Source organism: Cricetulus griseus, chromosome 4 (genome assembly GCF_003668045.3).
Source record: "Cricetulus griseus strain 17A/GY chromosome 4, alternate assembly CriGri-PICRH-1.0, whole genome shotgun sequence".
In the NCBI taxonomy this organism is placed as follows: domain Eukaryota; kingdom Metazoa; phylum Chordata; class Mammalia; order Rodentia; family Cricetidae; genus Cricetulus; species Cricetulus griseus.
The window spans coordinates 178,920,658-178,939,933 of record NC_048597.1 but is presented as its reverse complement, the minus strand read 5'-3'; the positions used below and the strand labels follow the sequence as shown (position 1 = coordinate 178,939,933).

The window sequence follows — 19,276 nt, the reverse complement described above, 5'->3', positions numbered from 1 at the left end:
AGACTGATGTCTTTGGGGCTGCAATCAGAACCAACCAACAGCTCCGGGTCCATCCCTGAGTGGAGGAGTGTGGACTGGGAAACTCCTAGCTACCCAATGGCGATAAAGATGAGACAGAGACATCTTGTCATTCTCTGGAGGGCTCTTAGTCCATGCTGGAGTCTGGAGTCCATGGTTTATATTCAAGTATCCTCTTAAATAGCTTTCCAACAGTGGGGGTGATAGCAGAAGACATCTATTATCATATATAAAGCTGATATCAAATATTTCCTTTAATACTAGAGGCAGTCCTAGAAGCATGTACACAAACCCTCAGACATTCCACAATGGCCCCAGCCTTCCTACACCAGGCAGGGTTTCACTAGTGTTAGATTTCTGCTTAAATTAGAAAAAGAGGTGTAAGATGAGACATGAGAACATAGAGAACACATTAACGATAGTTTATTGTATCACGGGAGAGCTAGCAAGAGAGAAATAGAAGAACAGAGCAGGACAGAGAGTAAGAGAGAAGAGAGACAGACAGAGAACAGAGAGACATGGTTGGTCGCCAGAGAGAGAGAAGTGGCAGAAGTTGGAACTTTTAAAGGGAAGACTGGACTGCACATGGGCACTGAGATTCCACACATCCGCAGAGACCTCACAAAGGTCCGAAGGTCCTTAATGCATGAGGAATGGTGATGGTGTAGCACATCCCTGTGCGTGCCTGTCCATCCTAACTAATCCTCAGAATAGGTGTGGGCCCACCCAGGGCCTAGGTCTATTGTTATACAAACTAGGAGCCATTCTCCACCTTGGCCGGGCCATCAAGAGGTAACCAGCCTACATCTGAAAGACATTGGGAAATTCAAGCTCCTAGAATTGAGCTGAGGTTTGCACCAAAAATATCATCAGGGATCTCCCCGACAGAGCAGCCAGTGCTCTTAACCACTAAGCCACCTCTCTAGACCTAGGAACTAGTTGGTATTTAATATGCACCTTTGTATTAGTTATTCTTTGTTGCTATGACAACAAACATCATGACCAAAGGCAACTTAAGGAAGACAGGGTTTATATTGTCTTTGGTTCCATTAATGGTGGAAGGGTATTTCATGGCATGGTGTGATGGCAACAGAGATCTGGCTCATCATATCTCGTCTACACACAGGAAGCAATTAGAAAGAAAACAGGAAGTAGGGTGATGCTATGAACATTCAAAGCCTTGTCCTAGTGTGTTGGCTGGTTTTATGTCAACGTGTCATAAGGCTATAGTCATCTGTAAGGTGGGAACTTCAACTAAGAAAATGCCTACAGATGATGGGGCTGTAAGCAGACAAGCCAATAGAGCATTTTAATAATTAATAATTGATGGGGAAGAGCCCAGCCCATTGTAAGTGATGTCACCCTTGGGCTTGTGGTCCTGATTTCTATAAAAATGCATCCTGAGCAAGTCATGAGAAGCAAGCCAGTAAGCAGCACCCCTCCGTGGCCTCTGCATCAGCTCCTGCCTCCAGGTTCCTGTCCTGACTTCCTTTGTAAGACCCCCGGAAGCTCAGGCCTCCAGGATCTCAGCCCAGGACCTTGGTCACCCCAATCACCAGGCGGAGTCGAAAGCTTGATGCAAACAGCATGAGGCTTTATTATAGTTGTTTAACGAGCTAACCCCATGTTAGCTCGGGTCTTTCATCCACCCACCATGGCGGATGGCTAGGAAAGACAGCTTGAAGCATCTGCATAGAGATCTTATAGGGCAGCGTAAGGGGAGTGTTTAGGGGTACGCACAGGCCCAGTATTGGTGTGCCTCCAGGATTGGAGGGTTTGCCCTGTGTTGATTGGTCAACTGGTTGTATGGCCCATAGGCCCTCCGGGTGGTTGCTATGCTCTGTGCATCATTGCTGTGCACTTGTCCGTAAAGTACACCCAGAGCCGTAAAGCATAGCACCACCAGCTAACTTCTGATTGGTTCCTTGCCACGAGGCAGGCATTTGACCTCCTAGTGACCAAGGCAAAGTCAGACAAGCACGTGTTTGGCTGTTATGGCTGCCAATACGGGGAGCTGGTCCCTTCACCTTCAGTAATGAATGGTGATGTGGAAGTGTAAGATAAATAAATCCTTAACTCCTCAAGTTGCTTTGGTCATGGTGCTTTGTCACAGCAGGGATAACTCTAAGATACCTAGTGACACACTTCCTCCAGCAAGGCTCTACCTTGTAAAAATTCCCCAAGTGTTTAGACACATGAGTCTGTGGGAGACTTTTCTCATCCAAACAACCACACACTTTTTTTCGGGCAAAATTTGTTGTAGTCACTGTGGGGACAGTGCTGTTGGATCTCTCAGCATCTTGTTGCCAAGGAGATATTTTACTTTCTGTTCATCTCTCCACAGCCTGGAAGCAAGATGGTGTCCTCTGCCAAGGCGGCAGTCCCCACTGTGAGTGACCAGGCCGCAGCTATGCAGCTGAGTCAGTGTGCGAAGAACCTGGCCACCAGCTTGGCGGAGCTGCGCACCGCCTCACAGAAGGCAAGTGGGGCCTCCTCCCAGTGGTTAGCTCTTCAGGCAGCTTTTCATCTCTTTGTGATGTTGTGGTGTGAAGATCCAGGCCCTAGCACTGCTGGGCTAATTTCTCAACATAGCTGTCTATTTCATTAAAAGACCATTAAAGATAGCTCTATGGGTAGCATTTAGCATAAGCTCCCAGGTTTGATTATCACCTTCCGGTTAGAAGTGGCTTCAAGTTATACGCTTCCTCCATCGCTTCCCATTTCCTGGGGCAAGTAAGGGTCTCTTTTCGGTCTTAAGTGAGACTGCTAATCTTAAGAGTCTCGGTACCAGATAAATTGCAGGCCAAATAAATGTGCTAAGTAGCTTTTCATTGCTATGACAAATACCAAAGAAAATCACCTTAAAAGTAACAAAGGTTTATTTAGTCAAGCATGGTAACACATGCCTGTAAACCCAGCACTTGGTAGATGGAGGCAGAAGCTTCCAGAAGTTCAAGGTCATCTTCAGCTTATTGGCTAAACAGGCCATCCAGGGCTATGTAAGACCCTGTCTTAAAAAAAAAAAAAAAAAAAAAAAAAAAAAAAGAAAAAAAAAGGGGGGGGCAAGGATTAGATGGTGAAGGAAGGAAATGAAGAAAGATGAGGAGGGGAGACATCATTGTGGATTTCTATTCACTGTCAGTTGGTCCTCTTGCCTGTGGCTGGTAGCAGTACTGTGTGCCTTGTAGTGGCAACACCATGTGTAAAGTAAAAGTACAGGCAGGTGGAATATGCTCACTTCGTGGCAGCCAGGATGCAAAAGATACAAGATGGAGCCAGGGTCCCAATAATTCCTTCAGTGGCATAATTCCAATAACCTACCTTCCTTCCGAGGCCCCACCTCCCAAGAGTACCACGGACTGGGACTAACTAATCCTTTATCACATGAAGCACTGGCATTTCAGACCCAAATTAAAGCAACAAGTGATTATATCCATATCAAACAAACTATGTAGGTAGAAAATACATTTGGGAGTAGGGCTGTCATCTTAGCTATGATTTTCTTCCCTAAAATGTTTTCATACCTCACATGGACACTTTGCCTTAACAGAGTTTCAGTAGAACAGAATTGGGGACTAAATAAATTTCTCCCTCTGGAACTCAGTTATCAAAAGAGCTCATTATGACTCTGATGTAGTTATTAGCATGAAGTTCTGGCTTAAATTCACTTTTTCCTTGTAGTAGTCCCTTTATAGAAACTAGCAGCCTCGTAAAGTGGTGAGAGAAGAAAGTAGAAGTCAACTTGAATGCCTGACATGTTCTGCATTGCCAAAATGAAGGGCCCAGGGCCTTAGACTATCTCCAGCAAAGTTTGTACTTTGAGCTACTTTTCAGAGAGGACCTGGAACCATCCACACTGGAACAGCCTGGTGTGTGGCAGGGTGCTTACTAGAATACAGGTACCCAGCATGCCTCTGGCAAGCCCATCCATACCCCAAACCATGAAGCCCACACAGCTGCAGGCTAAGTTTTCTCAGTGAATCTTAGCATATGCCAACATCTATAACCTATATGCTAACCTATAACAGTGAGCCCCAAAGTGGTTCTTAAGCAAGAATGTCTGTTGGTCCAGGTTAAGCCCGCAAGAGCTTTTAATTTTTTCCCCCAATGCATCAGAAGGCATGAAGACTCTGGAATCAGACAGTGTGAATTCTAATTGACCCCTGTCATTGACCTCTCTGAGCTTCTGTACCTAATAATATAGACACATAAATCAGCTACTTCATATTTACTGCTGCTCTCACAGAGTGATAATTTCTAAGTATTGAGAATATTAATAGGCAATATTACATATGCATAAAATTCATTAATGCGTGTTAGACCCATGAAGTCCTAACTATTGGAGAGCAGTGTTCTAGATGATCAAGATAGTTAAATAAGTAAAGCAAATAACTAGATGGGGGAGTTTATAAATCTTTAGTATGGAAGGATAATGATTTATGGCATTGAAATGTATGAAAAGAAATCACTATGGGATCCTTCATTGGCTATTCACTTACTTACTTATTTGCTTATTCACTCCTTTGCTGCATGTGTCCCAAGCCTCTGGACACACACACCGAGCACATCCCAAGCCTCTTTGTATAGACTTGCTCTGCTGTGTGTGTGCCCTATCCTAGCAAGCCAAGCCTGGTGAATCAAGGATGTATCTTCAAGGTCTGAGTGTGAAGTAGCTTCAAAAGAGGTTTCTAAGTGTCTGCAGCCCTCAGACACACGTAATTAGTGCCTTAGGAAAAATTTGGTTAAGGACCTGAGTGACGAAGGTTCTGTCCTCTCTGGGGAAATACTTGCTACCTTTGCTTTCTCCTTGAGTCAGAGTTACCGGGAGTGTCTAGGAAAACATTTAATAGGTTGCAGAGTATTAGAGATGCTTTCCCACGCCTACTGTATACACATATCCCCTACTCTTTTGGCAGGCCCATGAAGCCTGTGGTCCCATGGAAATCGATTCTGCACTGAACACAGTACAAACTCTCAAGAATGAGTTGCAGGACGCCAAGATGGCTGCTGCAGAAAGCCAGCTAAAACCACTTCCAGGAGAAACGGTAAAAAGCTGGGGGTGTATTCTACCATCTTCCTTCTTTCCTTTTTTTTTTTTTTTTTTTTTTTTTTGTATCTTACTGTGTAACTGGGTGACTCTGCAAACTCCTGGTAAGGACTGATACAGTGTGAATTGTACATTTACACCAAGCAGTGGGTTGCATAGAATGCAAAATAATGCACTGTAATTTGTGTGTGTGTGTGTGTGTGTGTGTGTGTGTGTGTGTGTGTGTGTGTGTGTTAGGGTTGGTGGGGGATGGGGTTTGCACATACTGTGTTCTGTCATTGGCAATGATGGACCAGACTCCATTTTAATTGGAAGGTATGGCCTTCATTGGGGAAGGAGTTGTATGTTTTAGACTGTATAAATTCTCTTATGTCTTTCTGTCCATTCTTGTACACCTATACGTCTCTTCTAAATAGTGTCCTCGTATGCTCATTAATTATCTGTACCCTAGACTTTTACCAGTTTTGTTTTTTATTTGGTGAATAAAACAAGCTGGCACGATCTTCATGAGAAGCACACCCTCTGCCTTCCTCCATGGTCTCAGTTGCCACTTCAAACCTCCATTTTTCTTGCATGTCTTTCAGTTTGAACTCCTCGAAGGATAATGACCAAACTGGACATGTTAATGGTCCCTCAAGCCAGGAAGCTGGTGCAGTTGGATATCTGCCTGCTTCCTGCCAAGCCACAATTACAGCCTACTAATGATTTCTTTTGGACTTTCTAAGGTGCCATGCTAATAGTTGCAGCCTGCTAAGGAACTGCACTCATTTGCTGAAGGCCTTCTTAGCTAGGTACTTTCAGGAGTGGGGCTTAGCAAGAGTCAGTAACTCACATGGTTCCACACAGCTAGCAGGACCTGCACGGAGCTCACTTAGTCTAAACCAGGCCGTTTTCCTCTGTACTGCAGCTGACTCGGGTGAGAAAGCTCAGGTTCAGTTTCTGATCTGCAGCATTGCTCTAAATCATGTTAAGACCTCCAGAGAATGTTTCTCTTCTAAGTTCTGCCTTCCTTGGGTTTTCTTACAGCTGGAAAAGTGTGCTCAGGACCTGGGAAGCACCTCTAAGGGAGTGGGCTCCTCCATGGCCCAGCTCCTCACCTGCGCTGCTCAAGGCAACGAGCACTACACAGGTAGGACTCTTGGAGCTGTTACAATAAATCTTTCCGCCAAAAGCCAATGGAGCCCTACTGCCACGTGGGCAGTCTCCGCTAGCCGCTGGAGTTCTGCCCATCACATGGATAAACAAAATAATACAGAGACATATTAGGTACAAAGCTGCTTGGCCAATGACTAGGATTCTCATCTGTTAGCTCAGTCTTAACTATCATAAACCTTTATATTTTATAAGACTTTCTTATCAGATGCCTTGTTGGTGTCCCTCCTTGCCGGTGGCTCACATTGTGCCGCTGCAGCAGGAGATGAGGAGGGGAAAAAGGGGCCCTTCCTGTTTCTCCTTCGCTTATATATGAGTCTCCTTGCTATGTTACTTCCTGCCTGGATCAGCACTTCTCTACTACATTTCCCAGAATCCTCTTTGACTCCTAGTCCTAACTTGCTGTCTCATTGGCCAAATAGTATTTTATTCAATAATCAATAAGATAAACATACACAGTACATTCCCCATCATGGAGCCTCTGTGATGCCTGTGCTGGGCTTGCACACCCGCTGGTATGGAGAGGAAGGGTCACTGATTGACTAAACTTGCCTCCCCACAACTTCACAGCATGTCCATCAAGCATGGTTATCTCGGTGAATAACTAATGCATAGTCTGTGAGATTAGGATAACTTTTAATAGGTAAATGCCAACCAACAGGTTGCCAGAGTGTGCCAAACTAGCTTTGTTTGTCCCTTTAAACCTCTCACACATCACCCTGACATCACCTTGACCACACCCTGATGGGCGTGGTCGGGCACACCTGTAGCCAGCCCTTAGAAGGTGTGGTTACAGTGTCTCCCTACAATTTTAGTCAAAATGAGGATTAAAACTTATCAGTGTAAAGTATCCAAAATTAACAGTTCATAAAGTTGAAATACAAGAAGATACAATCTGCTATGTCACATCCTAACTATGTCTATTTTAACTAAACCCTAAAGTCATCTGAAAGAGGTGTTCAAACCTGAACACCTCCTTCCAATCCCAACCCTAAATAGTAGGAAACTATCTCTAACTAGGTATACATTATCCTTAGTGTATACTAAGGATACACTAATGGGGGAAAGGAGACATAGCATCCTCCAAGTTACTTCCTGCTGAAATGGGATGATGATAGCCTTGTGGGGTCCTGTAGGAAGAAAATGTTAGTATAGTGAAAGTCTCGAATGGATTGTATCCAGTCCATGTTAGGTGTGATTTGCTTGATTGAATATCTAGGTTTCTAGGTTGAAGTCCTCAACTTGATTGGAGTTCTTGTGTTGATTGAAATCAGTACCCAGAGCTCTGGCTGGAGTGTCAGTTGCAACGGAACAAGTTGGATATGGAGTAGCCAAGGAGGTGTGGTCCGTTTTCTTTCCATAGTAGTGTCCAGGGATTGCTGTTAGGCGGGTCTTCATTGGCTGTGTGGGATGCAAACATACGTGTTAGCAGAGAAATATTTGCTTGTGTATGTATGCATACCAGGAAAGGCAACCATAGGAAAATAACAATTATGAGAGGGTGTACACCTTGAGAGAAAGAACCAAAAAAAAGACAAAGACAATGCGAAAATTTTCTCTTATTCTGTATTACATCAATTGGCTTCTTGATATAATACAGAAACTCCAAAGTTTAGTTAAACAATGTGCTTGGATTTTAGAGGAGGAAAGCCAAATCCAACTCTAAATCCAGCATTGATTTAATTGAATGGAGACTAGGAGACAGAGAAACAAGCGTAGTGGAAATTGTCTTATGACCAGTTTTCTTTTGTTTGATGGGTATAGTTACCTCCTCTTTTACCCATGTAGTGTCCTTTGACTTCTGGGAATGAGTCTTCCTGTGAAAAGACAAACAAAACACTTCCCTTTCCTTTATGAGGTTTCAATTCAGTTTATGAAATATACTTTGGTAGAATACCTGTCATTTCTCCTCTTTGAGAGGTTTTTCCTTTTCAACTCGAATATTGACCAACTTTGATGGTATCCAAAGTTTTGCTTCTCCTGTGGAAACAAATGCTAAACCCCTTCCCCAACCTAACACATGCCCTGGTTTCCATACCGAGATTAGTATATCTTTGAAGTATACTGGCTGATTCAGTTCAACAGTTTTTTCCGTAGTCCAGTCTCTTTCCGCAGCTGTTTGTCCTTTCTCATTGGCATTAATAAAGTTTAGTGTTAATAAAGCATTATGTAACCTATGTTTGGGGGCTTTGTCCCCCCAGCATGTTTATGGAGCATCTCCTTCAGTGTTCTATTAGATATCTCAACCACTGCCTGTCCCATAGGATTGTGTGGTATACTGGTCACATGCTTTGTGTTATAATATTTGAAAAACTGTTCCAATTTAGTGGAGACAAATGCTGGAGCATTGTCAGTTTTTATTTGTGCAGGTATACCCATAACCACCAGCACCTCTAGCAGGTGTATAATAACAGAATGGGCTTTTTCAGAGTTATGAGCAGTAGCCCATTTGAACCCTGAGAAAGTGTCCATAGTATGATGCACATATTTCAAATTTCCAAATTCTGCAAAGTGAAAGACATCCATCTGCCAAACCTCATTTCTCCGAATGCCCTTAGGGTTACAGCCTTCCTTTTTGTCCTTCTGGTCCTATGCAGACCACTGAGTGAACACTCTGTTGAACTCTAAATTAAGTTCCAATTCCTAAAAATTGTACATTCACCCAAGAGGCCATCTCTGAGGCCAGGACTTTTGGGTAATAATAGTTGTGTCTGCACCAGTGTCCACCAAGCCAGTAATAACTTTATTATTAATTCTTACTTTCAACTGAGGCCTCTTATCATTAATAAAGTTTGCCAAAATATGTGTTTATCATCTTGACAAGGCACATTTGATTCTTCATTGCTAGCCAAACTATCATCCAGTGCAGTATCATTTTTCACAATAGGCAAAGAACTATTCGTCTTGTGAGAGATTGTCTTCCACTGCTACTGGGAACGACCAGACCTTTCTCGATGTGGGGGCTTCTTGAGGCCTCCCTCGGAGTTTCCAGGCCCTAACAGGATTCCTTGCTTGTCCCTGGTTGATCTACATTCATTGGTCCAGTGTCTGCACTTACGACATCTTCTACACAATCCAGAAGGCGGTGGCTTTCTGTATGAGGCATTGTTAGATTCCCCTTGTCTACAATTTCTCTTAATATGTCCCATTCTGCCACAGCTGAAACATCTAGGTTCCTGGCGCCTTTGTGGTCTCCTGGGGAAGGCTCTTCCTATCCAAGGTTCTGGTTCATAGTAGTGATAACCTCTGGCCTCTTGGTACCTATGTTGACCTCTGTAAGGTGCTTCTCCTTCCCAAACCCTTGAGTCCTCACCTCTAGAACTTTTAATCTCCTGTTGCTTTTTTAAACCTTTCTAGATTGCCTCTCCTACCCAAGCTCCTGTATCCTGTACATTATAGTCGAGGTTGGCTACATGCAAAACCCATTCTTCCAGTGGAGCTGATCTGAACTTTAAAGGCAAAAGTATTCTTGCATATTGGATTTGCATTTTCATAAGCTATTGTATATACATTGATTGTCTTGTTTCTGGATCTGTTACCTGTAATTCTACTGCCCTAGGTAACCTTTGTAAAAAGTCCTGGAACTGTTCTGTAGGTCCCTGTTCTATTCTGGTATAAGCTTCTAGGCGTTCTCCTGGCTCACGAACCTTATCCCAGGCGTTTAATGCTGCTTTCCTGCATAGGGACAATATATGGCCATCATATTCAGCCTGAGCCTGTGGGTTAGCATAAATACCCTCACCAAGAATCTTATCTAAGGGGGCTTCATAACCGTCCTTTATGCCTTGATGCTTGAGGAGCTTCTCCTCCTCCCTAAACAAAGCCCTCCATTGAATTTGGCATGAATTCTCAAATATCGGAGCCTAGACTCAAGTTCGTGACCTGTTGAGGTCAATACCTCAACAATCAACCAAATGGACCTATCTAATATGTCAACCCTTTTCTGTAAGTTGTCTTCCAAACATTCGAACCTAGACTCGAACATGTGACCTGTCACAGCAGATGTCTCCCTGCACACTGTCTTGTTGCTAAGCTCTTCCCAGGCATAGTTGACACTTTTCTCCTGGCTGTAATGTATTTACTTGACAGGTGTCAAGTTAAGTAGGGAAGTGTTCATTTTTGACTCACAGTTTAAGGCAATATAGTTCATCATGACTGAGAAGTCATGCTGGCAGGAACATAAGGCAACTGGTCACTTGGCACCCCACAGTCTGGAAGCAGAGAGAGATATACTGCTTCTCAGCTTGCTGCCTTCTGTCTGTTCAGTCCAGAACCCCAGCCTTTGCTAGTACCTGCATTGATAATGGATCTTCTCACCTCACTCAACCTAACTCTAAACTCCTTCACAGACATGACTAAAGATCCTGTCAGCTTGACAAATATTAACCATACAATGATATAACATAAAATGATTCTCAAACTACATGTAGATCCCTGTTAGACTCCGGGGAAGGCAGGGATAATTGTATACTTCTAGAACTATCTCTGGCTCCAGAAATCCCACCAAAGTATAAAAACATCAAAGAGAAAAAAATGTCAATAGAGTCAGACGCAAGGCCGATGAAGGGAATGGTCGAGCTCAATGGGCATGCCCTCAGGGGCTCCAGGGAGTGATGGAAGGAGGGCAGCCAGCAATAAGGAAGCCACTAAAGGGACCTGAGCTTTTTCAATGCCAAGTATCTGTCTCTGAAAGGCAGAAGAGTCCTTAATTAGGAATCTCAGTAAAAGGCCGTGTGGCTAATGAAAGGGAAAAGCAGAGACTGTTTCCTGGAGATCATGACATCAGTTTCTGGTTTACCTTTCAGGGTGTAGCCCCTTGTGTATAAGTGAGGCTGCAGTAAGGTGCAGTGTGCACCAAGGTTCAAAACTATTCTCTTGCCCTACCCCCATGTGCTTGCAGGCTTGTCTTGGGCTCTCTCTCTCTCTCTCTCCCTCTCCCTCTCCCTATCCCTATCCTTATCCCTCTCTCTCTCCCTCTCTCTCTCTCTCTCCTGATATAAATTAGGAAATGCCTTGAGGGAAGATACTGTCCTGAGCCTTGGGCTCCTCTCTGCTCTTTTCATTCTTCCAAGATCTCAGCCCGCTCTACCTTGATGCCTTCCTGTTACCCAACTGACTTCAACCACACGTTTCCCAGTTTCTCTGTGAGAGGGTTGGTTTGCAGTGAGTTCATCTGCCATTCCTCTAAGCAAAATCAAAAATGTACATATTTAGTACTTGAAAAATAAAAGAACAAAAATGAAGTCAAATAGTCTAATATAGCACAGCATTTTCAGTAATAAAAATATATAATTCTGTCCTAATCAGAGAATAAGGGAATTTTTCAGAGGAGAGCAGGGTGTTGAAGACCACTGCGGACATCTGGAGGGGAGAAAGGGAAATGGAGGTATGAATTCTTTCACGCTATCTGGCAGGAGAGAAGTTTGCATTTCAGAAACTCCTACACAATCCCAGAAGTTTGACAGATTCTGTGTAGATGGTGAAATGTGTGCTTCGAGGAGGGGAGACTTCTCTGGAGCCCTCGAAGTTACATCATCTGGTGCAGATAGCATGCAGGATGGCAGACAGCCTGCTTGCTAGGCATCTGAAAACAGCCTAGCTGGAAGCCACTCCACCTTGGCAGACTTTGGAAGGTGCTGTTGAAATGCTTGCTGTGTGTGTGAGGTCTCAAAGGTGAGAGAGAAGGCTAAGTCAAGGAACTGAGAAGGTTCTAGTAAAAGGCAAGGAAGACACAGCTGAGCCGAGGTGCAGATACCCAAGGGCATCATAGGCAACGTGAGCAGCTTCAAGTTTCACTATATGAAACCCTTGGAGGGTTTTAGATGTGGAGACAGATGACAGTATCCCCTGTGTGACCCTTCCTCCTGTGTGTGGAATAGACTGGAGGGAAACGATAGAAAACAAGGAGATCAACAACCAGGCTGTTGGATTCATGTAGATAAGAGGTGGTGATCTTCTGTGATAATTAACTTTATGTCACTAAAATAAAATACCTGAGGTAATTAACTTCTATAGAGAAAGGGTTTATTTTTTGGCTCATGGTGGCTCTAGTCCATAATTATTTGAGTGTGGGGTGACACAGCATATGACGGCAGGAGAAGGTGGTAAAGCAAAACCTCTCACCTCATGGCCAGAAAGCAAAAGAGTGAGAAGAAAGACACTGAGGATATATATGACCAGTGTCCTAAAGTCTTCCCACTAGGCCATGTATCTTTTTTTTTGGTTTGGTTTGGTTTGGTTTGGTTTGGTTTTTCGAGACAGGATTTCTCTATGTAGCTTTGGTGCCTATCCTGGCACTTGCTCTGGAGACCAGGCTCGAACTCACAGCAATCCACTTGCCTCTGCCTCCCAAGTGCTGGGATTAGAGGCGTGCGCCACCAATGCCTGGCTAGGCCATGTATCTTAAAGCTAATAGCATCACCTTGGGAACCAAGTCTTTAACACATGGACCGGATCTTTGGTGTTCCGATACTCAAGATCTAGAGTATGGCAATGATGCACACACGGTGATAGATGAAAGAATCAAGCTGACGCTGCTTGGTGACTGGTTAGAATGTGGAGAAAATGAAAAACATGGAGAATTCTTAAGCCTGACAGCAAAATGAAGGGTTCCATGAGCTGCTAGGGTAAGATTGCAAGATGAGCTTGGCTTAACGTACTTGGTGGGTGTACAAGTAGGGATGTTAATAGGCAGCTGCTTCTCTGGCTCTCTTAGGAGAGGAGGCTTGGCTGGAAATAGAGATTTTGTAATTATTAGTTTAGTCATGGTCATTGAAACCTTAACTGTGGAAAAGTTTGCGGAGAGTGAGTGGTGGATTGGGAAAAGGATAACTAGTCAAAGATGAAGCTGAATGATAGAAATTGAGCCACATCCATGGGTAGGATAGGGAAACTAAGAGACGGTGTGTCTCTGGAGACACAGAATTGCTGCCCAGTGAGTCATGTAGGGCAATGGAGTAAGGAGGTCCTTGCCCATCTGGTTGGAGGCAGTCTGAATCCAGTTGAAGGATGTGGGAAGCAAGGAAAGAGAGAGCAGGGTAGACAGTTCCTCTCTGAGTCTAGGCTCCCTCCCTCATCACTTGAGGCCTGTGGAATGTTCAGGTACTACACATTAACTATTAGTGGGCTGTACCTAAATGCAAGTGGGTTTTTGTTTGGCTAATTAAATAGTCCAAATATATGTCTAAACCATTTAAAACAGCTACGTACAACCTATTGCAAGTACTTCAAAACAAATTAAAGATTTACATCATTCCTAAATTCATCTTGGAGCCTTGCATTCTGAGAGCTGGGTGTGGTAGCATGTGCCTGGAGACAGGAGGATGAGGAGCTCAAAGCTAGCTTACGTGACATGAGACCCTCTTTCAAAAACAACTTCATAGTATGCCAATATGTTTGATATTGCTTGCTGTCCTGAAACTCTGCTACGAAGTATAATTGAAGATCCAATGTAAAAGAAATCTTTGTTCTTCAAGGATTGCAGCTATTAGAACAAATGTGTGCTTTATATTTTGTCCCTGTTGGGTTACAGATCTTCATGTACACTTGACCAGAAAAGCAATATGGGTTAGTAGGGTCATGATGAGGAGGAAGGGACATTGCTGATTTTGGTGACATGACCCTATGGTGATTCTCATTGGAAACAATGCTGTGAATGCAGCCATATTGGACCTTCAATGTTTAATGGGCTCTCTGGCCTCCTGGTGACCTTGTTTCATCCTTTTGATGATGTGACTTCCTCTGTCTGGGAAACCTGGTTCCTCTTCAGAAGGACCTCCAATAGAAGATCCATAGAAAGGACAGGTGTAGAGTTTTAGAGTTTGACTTTCCAGTTTCTGCCTTTCAAAAATCATCTTAAGGGCCAGTAAGAAGGCTCAGCAGGTAAAAATGCTTGCTGTGAATCCTGATGATCATAGCTAAATTCCTGGAACCCACACGAAGGAAGAAGAAACTGACTCCCACACGTTGCCCTCTGATCTCTAAGTGCATGCCATGACACACCTGCCTGCACACATAGCATACACACCCCACACAGTCATGTTCACCCACACAAAAGAATTAAATGTAATCTTAAAAATTTTATATCATCTTAATCTATAAAACATTTTCCATTCAGTAGCTTTACATAAACATGTCTTTTCTAATTGCATATTATGTTTCATTTTTTAAAATTCTTATAGAATATGTATAGTAGTGGATTTAAGAATCCAAGTAATAAAAGGGAAGCGACAACAGGAGATGTCTAAAAAAAAATCACAGCCTAGAATTTTCAACAGTCAATTCTCAGCCACTCCTCAAACTTGTGGGAAGCTATGGCCTATGAGAGAGACAGCAGTCTAGACACACAGACACTTGGCAGGGAAGACAGTGAGATGAGGGTCTGACCACATCTGGAGTTCCTCTGAGTGATGACATCCTTCAACCCCGAGCCAAACACTGAAACATAAAATGTTTCTCCCTTTGACTTTAGCTTTATTTACCTTTGTGTTTTCTATTCTGTACTTCTCTAGTGCCTGTACACACACACACACACACACACACACACACACACAGCCTTCACACATATCACACATACATCACACACAAACATATTTATCATGTGCACACACACACACACCTATCACATACACAAACATACCTATCACCCCACACACACACACATACACACACACACACAAAACCACAAAGAAAGAAATCCTGAGTTTAATTCCCTTCCTTTCTGCAGGCTGCCTGACCAAACAGTAGACTGTAACCTGCCATGGTTAGGTTGCAGCACTCCATCCCAGCTGTGTGACACATGGACCATTTATAGACTAGTGAATCTGCAGCTGCAGAGGTAGCTGTTTTTTGTTTTGTTTTGTTTTTTCCTGAGGGGGAGGAGGTCTGGGGCTTTTCTTCTTATGGAGCCTCAAGGGTGTCACGGAGAGGGCCACTGACTGTGTCTGGGATGACTTGAAGAGCAACTCTGTAGGAAGCTATACTCCAGACTGGAAGGAGTAGTTTCCATGCATAGCCCCTATGTTCCAGCAAGAGGCCCTCACACCTCGCTATTCCAAAGAACATGCTGAAGAGTATGTGGCCGGAAGCTGGGAGCCTCAGATGCTGAAGAGTGTGTGGCAGGGGAACCTCCGATCCAGCTCCAGGGCTGCCTAGGGAGTATCCTGTGGTCAGGACACTGTCACTGCTAGGCCTTGTGGGAAAACATTTCTTGAGAGAAGCTCCAGGCTGGATCAGGTTTCTTTGTTCACAGGAGAAAGTTCCTCCATGCTCCGTCCACACTTTGGTGGTTTCAGGATGAGAGCCTCATAGTTAGATATGTGTTTATTCTGCATGAGGTGATGCCGAACCTTTAGAGAACTGGTTTATATTCATCATCACTCCCCAGGCCTGTCATCTGCATCAAAATGGATTTAAAGCTAAGACACTTCACAAGAAGATATCCAATAGCCATTAAATGTATTTGTTGAAATGTTCTTAATATCATTCCCATACTAGTTAGTTTTAACTGTCAATTTAACATGGTCTAAAATTATCTGGAAAGGGAATCTTTAAAGGAAATTAAGATATCTTTTATTTTATGTTTAGGATTATCTTGCCTGCATGAATGTATATATGTGTACCATGTGCATGGCTGGTACCCTCAGAGGTCACAAGAGGGTCTCAGATCCCCTAGAATTGGATTATTGGCAGTTGTGAGCCATAATGTGGGTGCTGGGAACCATACTTGGGACCTCTGCGAGAGCAACAAGTATTCTTTAACTGCTGAACAATTTCTCTAGCCCCATGGAAAGAGAATCTTAGGATTATCTAGCCCAGATTGGCTTGTGGGCATGTCTATGTGTGAGGTCCTAATTGCTGGGGCCCCTAACATCAGTTAGCAAATTGTAGGCAGCATCACTCCCTAGGCAGGGGTTTTGAACAGTGTAAGGGAAACAGAAATGCAAATGAGGAACAAATGCTTTGACTTTCTTTCTCTGCTTCTAACTGTGGATGTGGTGGTCAGAGTTCCTGTTTTGACCTCCTGCAGTAATGGACTACAACCTGGAATTCCAAGCCAAGCAAACCATTTTCTCCTCTACATTGCTTCTTGTCAGGTTATTTGTCATAGTGACAAAAATAAAACTTGGATGATTACCCCTTCAGGGTGTGAAGGTTAAGATACAATTGAGATGCAGCTACAGACCCACTGAAATTCAAACTCCACCAGTACTCTGTTATGATAAATCTTTCCACCAAAAGCCGGCGAGCCCACCGCCACGTGTGAGCTCTACACCAGCCGCCTGCCTGAGTTAGGGCCCCAATTAATTCACAGAGAGACTTGTATTAGGTACAAAGCTGCTTCGCCAAAGACTAGGATTCTCATCTGTTAGCTCAGTCTCAATTATCATAAATCTATATATTTTATAAGACTTATCTTATCGGGCACCTTATTGGAGTCCCTCCTTGCCAGTGGATCACATTGCGCCGCTGGAGGAAAAGTGGAGGGGAAAAAGGACATTTCCTGTTTCTCCTTGCTTAAATATGAGTCTCCTTGCTATGTCACTTCCTGCCTGGATCACCACTTCTCTACTACATTTCCCAGAATCCTTTTGACTCCTAGTCCTGTCTAACTTGCTGTCTCATTGGCCAAACAGTATTTTATTCAATAATCAATAAGATGAACATACATAGTACATTCCTCATCGGTACTCTACTAGTTAAGATACAGAAGGGTGTGTAATAGCAAAAACATTCTGGAAACCTGCTGTGTACTCTTTTCCAAAGCTCCATTAGCCCTGTGTGACTCAGTAGTTCATATCCTAGGTTTTATTCAAGATACGTGATTCCACATGTTCACTTGAATGCACGCACAAGACCTTTCTTGGGAGTTTTAGCTCAAAGACAAAACAACTTAACTGCCCATCAGCAGAGGAACAGATAAGCAAACGTTAAGACATTTGTGTAACATCATACAGGAGGAAAAAGAAGTAGTTACATAGAACAGCACCACTTAAACTCATGGCCTTGATAGTTAGAGATGGAAAGCAGATACAAATGAATATATGTTGTGTGGTTCCTTTAAGGTAGTCTAAGGTGACAGATGAGATTAATTACTTCCAGTGTGAGGAGCATTGTTGGGGAAGGATGTTGTGATGATGGATGTATCTATCCATGCAAATTCCCTGAACTGCAGTGAACTGTATTCACTCTTTCTTTTGTGTGTATAGTTTATGCCCCTGTAAAGGCAATTGGAAAGATTAGTATATTAAAATAACTTCCACGTTCTATCTGCATCCCTGCTCTCATGTATGTGGTGTTTTAGATCTAGGGACATGTGAGGCAATAGAAATTGGAGCATGGGGCATTTCATATATCGTATTATCTCTATTGATGGTCTTGGACACAAGGGGATGAGCTACTTCATTGAGAAATAGCAATTCACATTTGTCAAAGAAGAATCTTGACCCCAGGATTATTGTAGGGGAGAAATGTAACTTCTGATGGAATTTAATAGAAACTTTTAACAAGATTTTCTCCCCAGGAGTAGCAGCTAGAGAAACAGCCCAAGCTCTGAAAACATTAGCCCAGGCTGCCCGGGGAGTGGCTGCATCCACAAATGACCCAGAGGCTGCTCATGCCATGTTAGATTCTGCTCGGGATGTGATGGAGGGCTCTGCCATGCTCATCCAAGAAGCCAAGCAGGCCTTAATTGCACCTGGCGATACAGAAAGTCAGCAGAGGCTAGCCCAGGTGAGTCTGAGACCTGGGAACCATGGTCGTTGGGATTGTGTACAGGACAGCTACCTTATTGGATACATTTTCCTCGCAGGAATTCTTGGGACTCAGTAGTTATCTTCATGTCCCTCAAAAATGTATGTGATAACAAGACTGACCATACATGTACTCACTGTTATATCTTACTTAGTATTTTTCACATTAATCTACTTTATTCATAATCAACAATGACATGGGGGCTTTGAACTCTGTCTGGCTTGGGACTCTAGACACAGCATGCTTTCTCAGAACTTGTGTATCCTTAACTAAACTCCTCTTCCTAGTGAAGTAGATATAATGCAGATCCAACTACCCAGAAGTTCTGAACAGATTGTCTTAACCTCTTCTTGTGATTCTTTGGCTATCCAATGAAACCAGCTGTCTAGGAAGAATCTGGGCAGAGTTCTCCACATGGGGCTGGGAAGGTGTTTTAGAATTAAATAATGGAAGGTCGCTGCCACTCCCTGGCTTCCCTTTGAACTGAGGTGACCAGAGTGTGCAAGCAGGGAACCGTCTCACTATTCCTGAAAGGCAGCATGAGGACATCTTCACCATGTTGGGCTAGGTAGACTGGAGCACCCTCTTTACCTGTTGTGTGAGAGTGGGGTTCTAAGGTGTGTGAGCACCAAAGGTTCACTGAGAAGAACCAGTCAGAGGCTTAGCTGTGCTCAAAGAACTCCAATACAGCTCCAAACTTGGGGACCTCAGCAGCTTCCAGAAGAGGGAGGCATTTCTTTTTCATTTAAGAGGAGGTGCCTATGCTTCAGGACCTAGCCTCATATTGGAGAATTCTGTGTTTGGATTCTAGAGCTGTGGTACCTCCCAGCCCTGGGGAGCAGATGGCATGGGGAGCATCTAGGTGTTACCCGAAGCACCAGGGTAGCAGAGAGCTGGCCAAGGTGATTTAATTTAGTTAGCAAGATTGGGTGGATGACAATGAGTAATTCCCATGTTGATGTCAGCTCTGCATATTTTCTCTGCTCTTTCTCAACAAATGTGCAAAGGCATTTGTGCCAGAAGTGGATTTCTTAAGGTGTTTCCCTCCCTCTGTGTTTGCAGGTGGCAAAAGCTGTGTCTCACTCCTTGAATAACTGTGTGAATTGCCTCCCTGGCCAGAAGGATGTGGATGTGGCCTTGAAGAGCATTGGGGAGTCCAGCAAGAAGCTGCTTGTAGACTCGGTGAGGTCCTTGTCTGGCAAAGGGTACCAGGTAGCTGTCCACCGAAGGAGGGAGCACAGCTTTCCCCTCCCTGGATCTCAGAGCATCTTTCTCTTAGGAGTTCTGATTTTCTGTAATATTCTGTTT

At 43.7% G+C, this 19,276-nt stretch overlaps 1 protein-coding gene across 5 annotated transcripts in view; it reads left to right on the top strand.

Annotated features, from left to right (window-relative positions):
• Nucleotides 1–19,276, top strand: part of Tln2 (talin 2) — a 420,162-nt gene that overhangs the window by 294,853 nt on the left and 106,033 nt on the right. For all 5 annotated transcript variants that reach the window (XM_027411263.2, XM_027411262.2, XM_027411259.2 and 2 more), the window contains 5 exons: nucleotides 2,363–2,497; nucleotides 4,935–5,063; nucleotides 6,092–6,194; nucleotides 17,739–17,947; nucleotides 19,031–19,150. In XM_027411263.2, coding sequence (XP_027267064.1) covers nucleotides 2,363–2,497; nucleotides 4,935–5,063; nucleotides 6,092–6,194; nucleotides 17,739–17,947; nucleotides 19,031–19,150 — 696 coding nt within the window. The remainder of the gene's footprint in view (nucleotides 1–2,362; nucleotides 2,498–4,934; nucleotides 5,064–6,091; nucleotides 6,195–17,738; nucleotides 17,948–19,030; nucleotides 19,151–19,276) is intronic.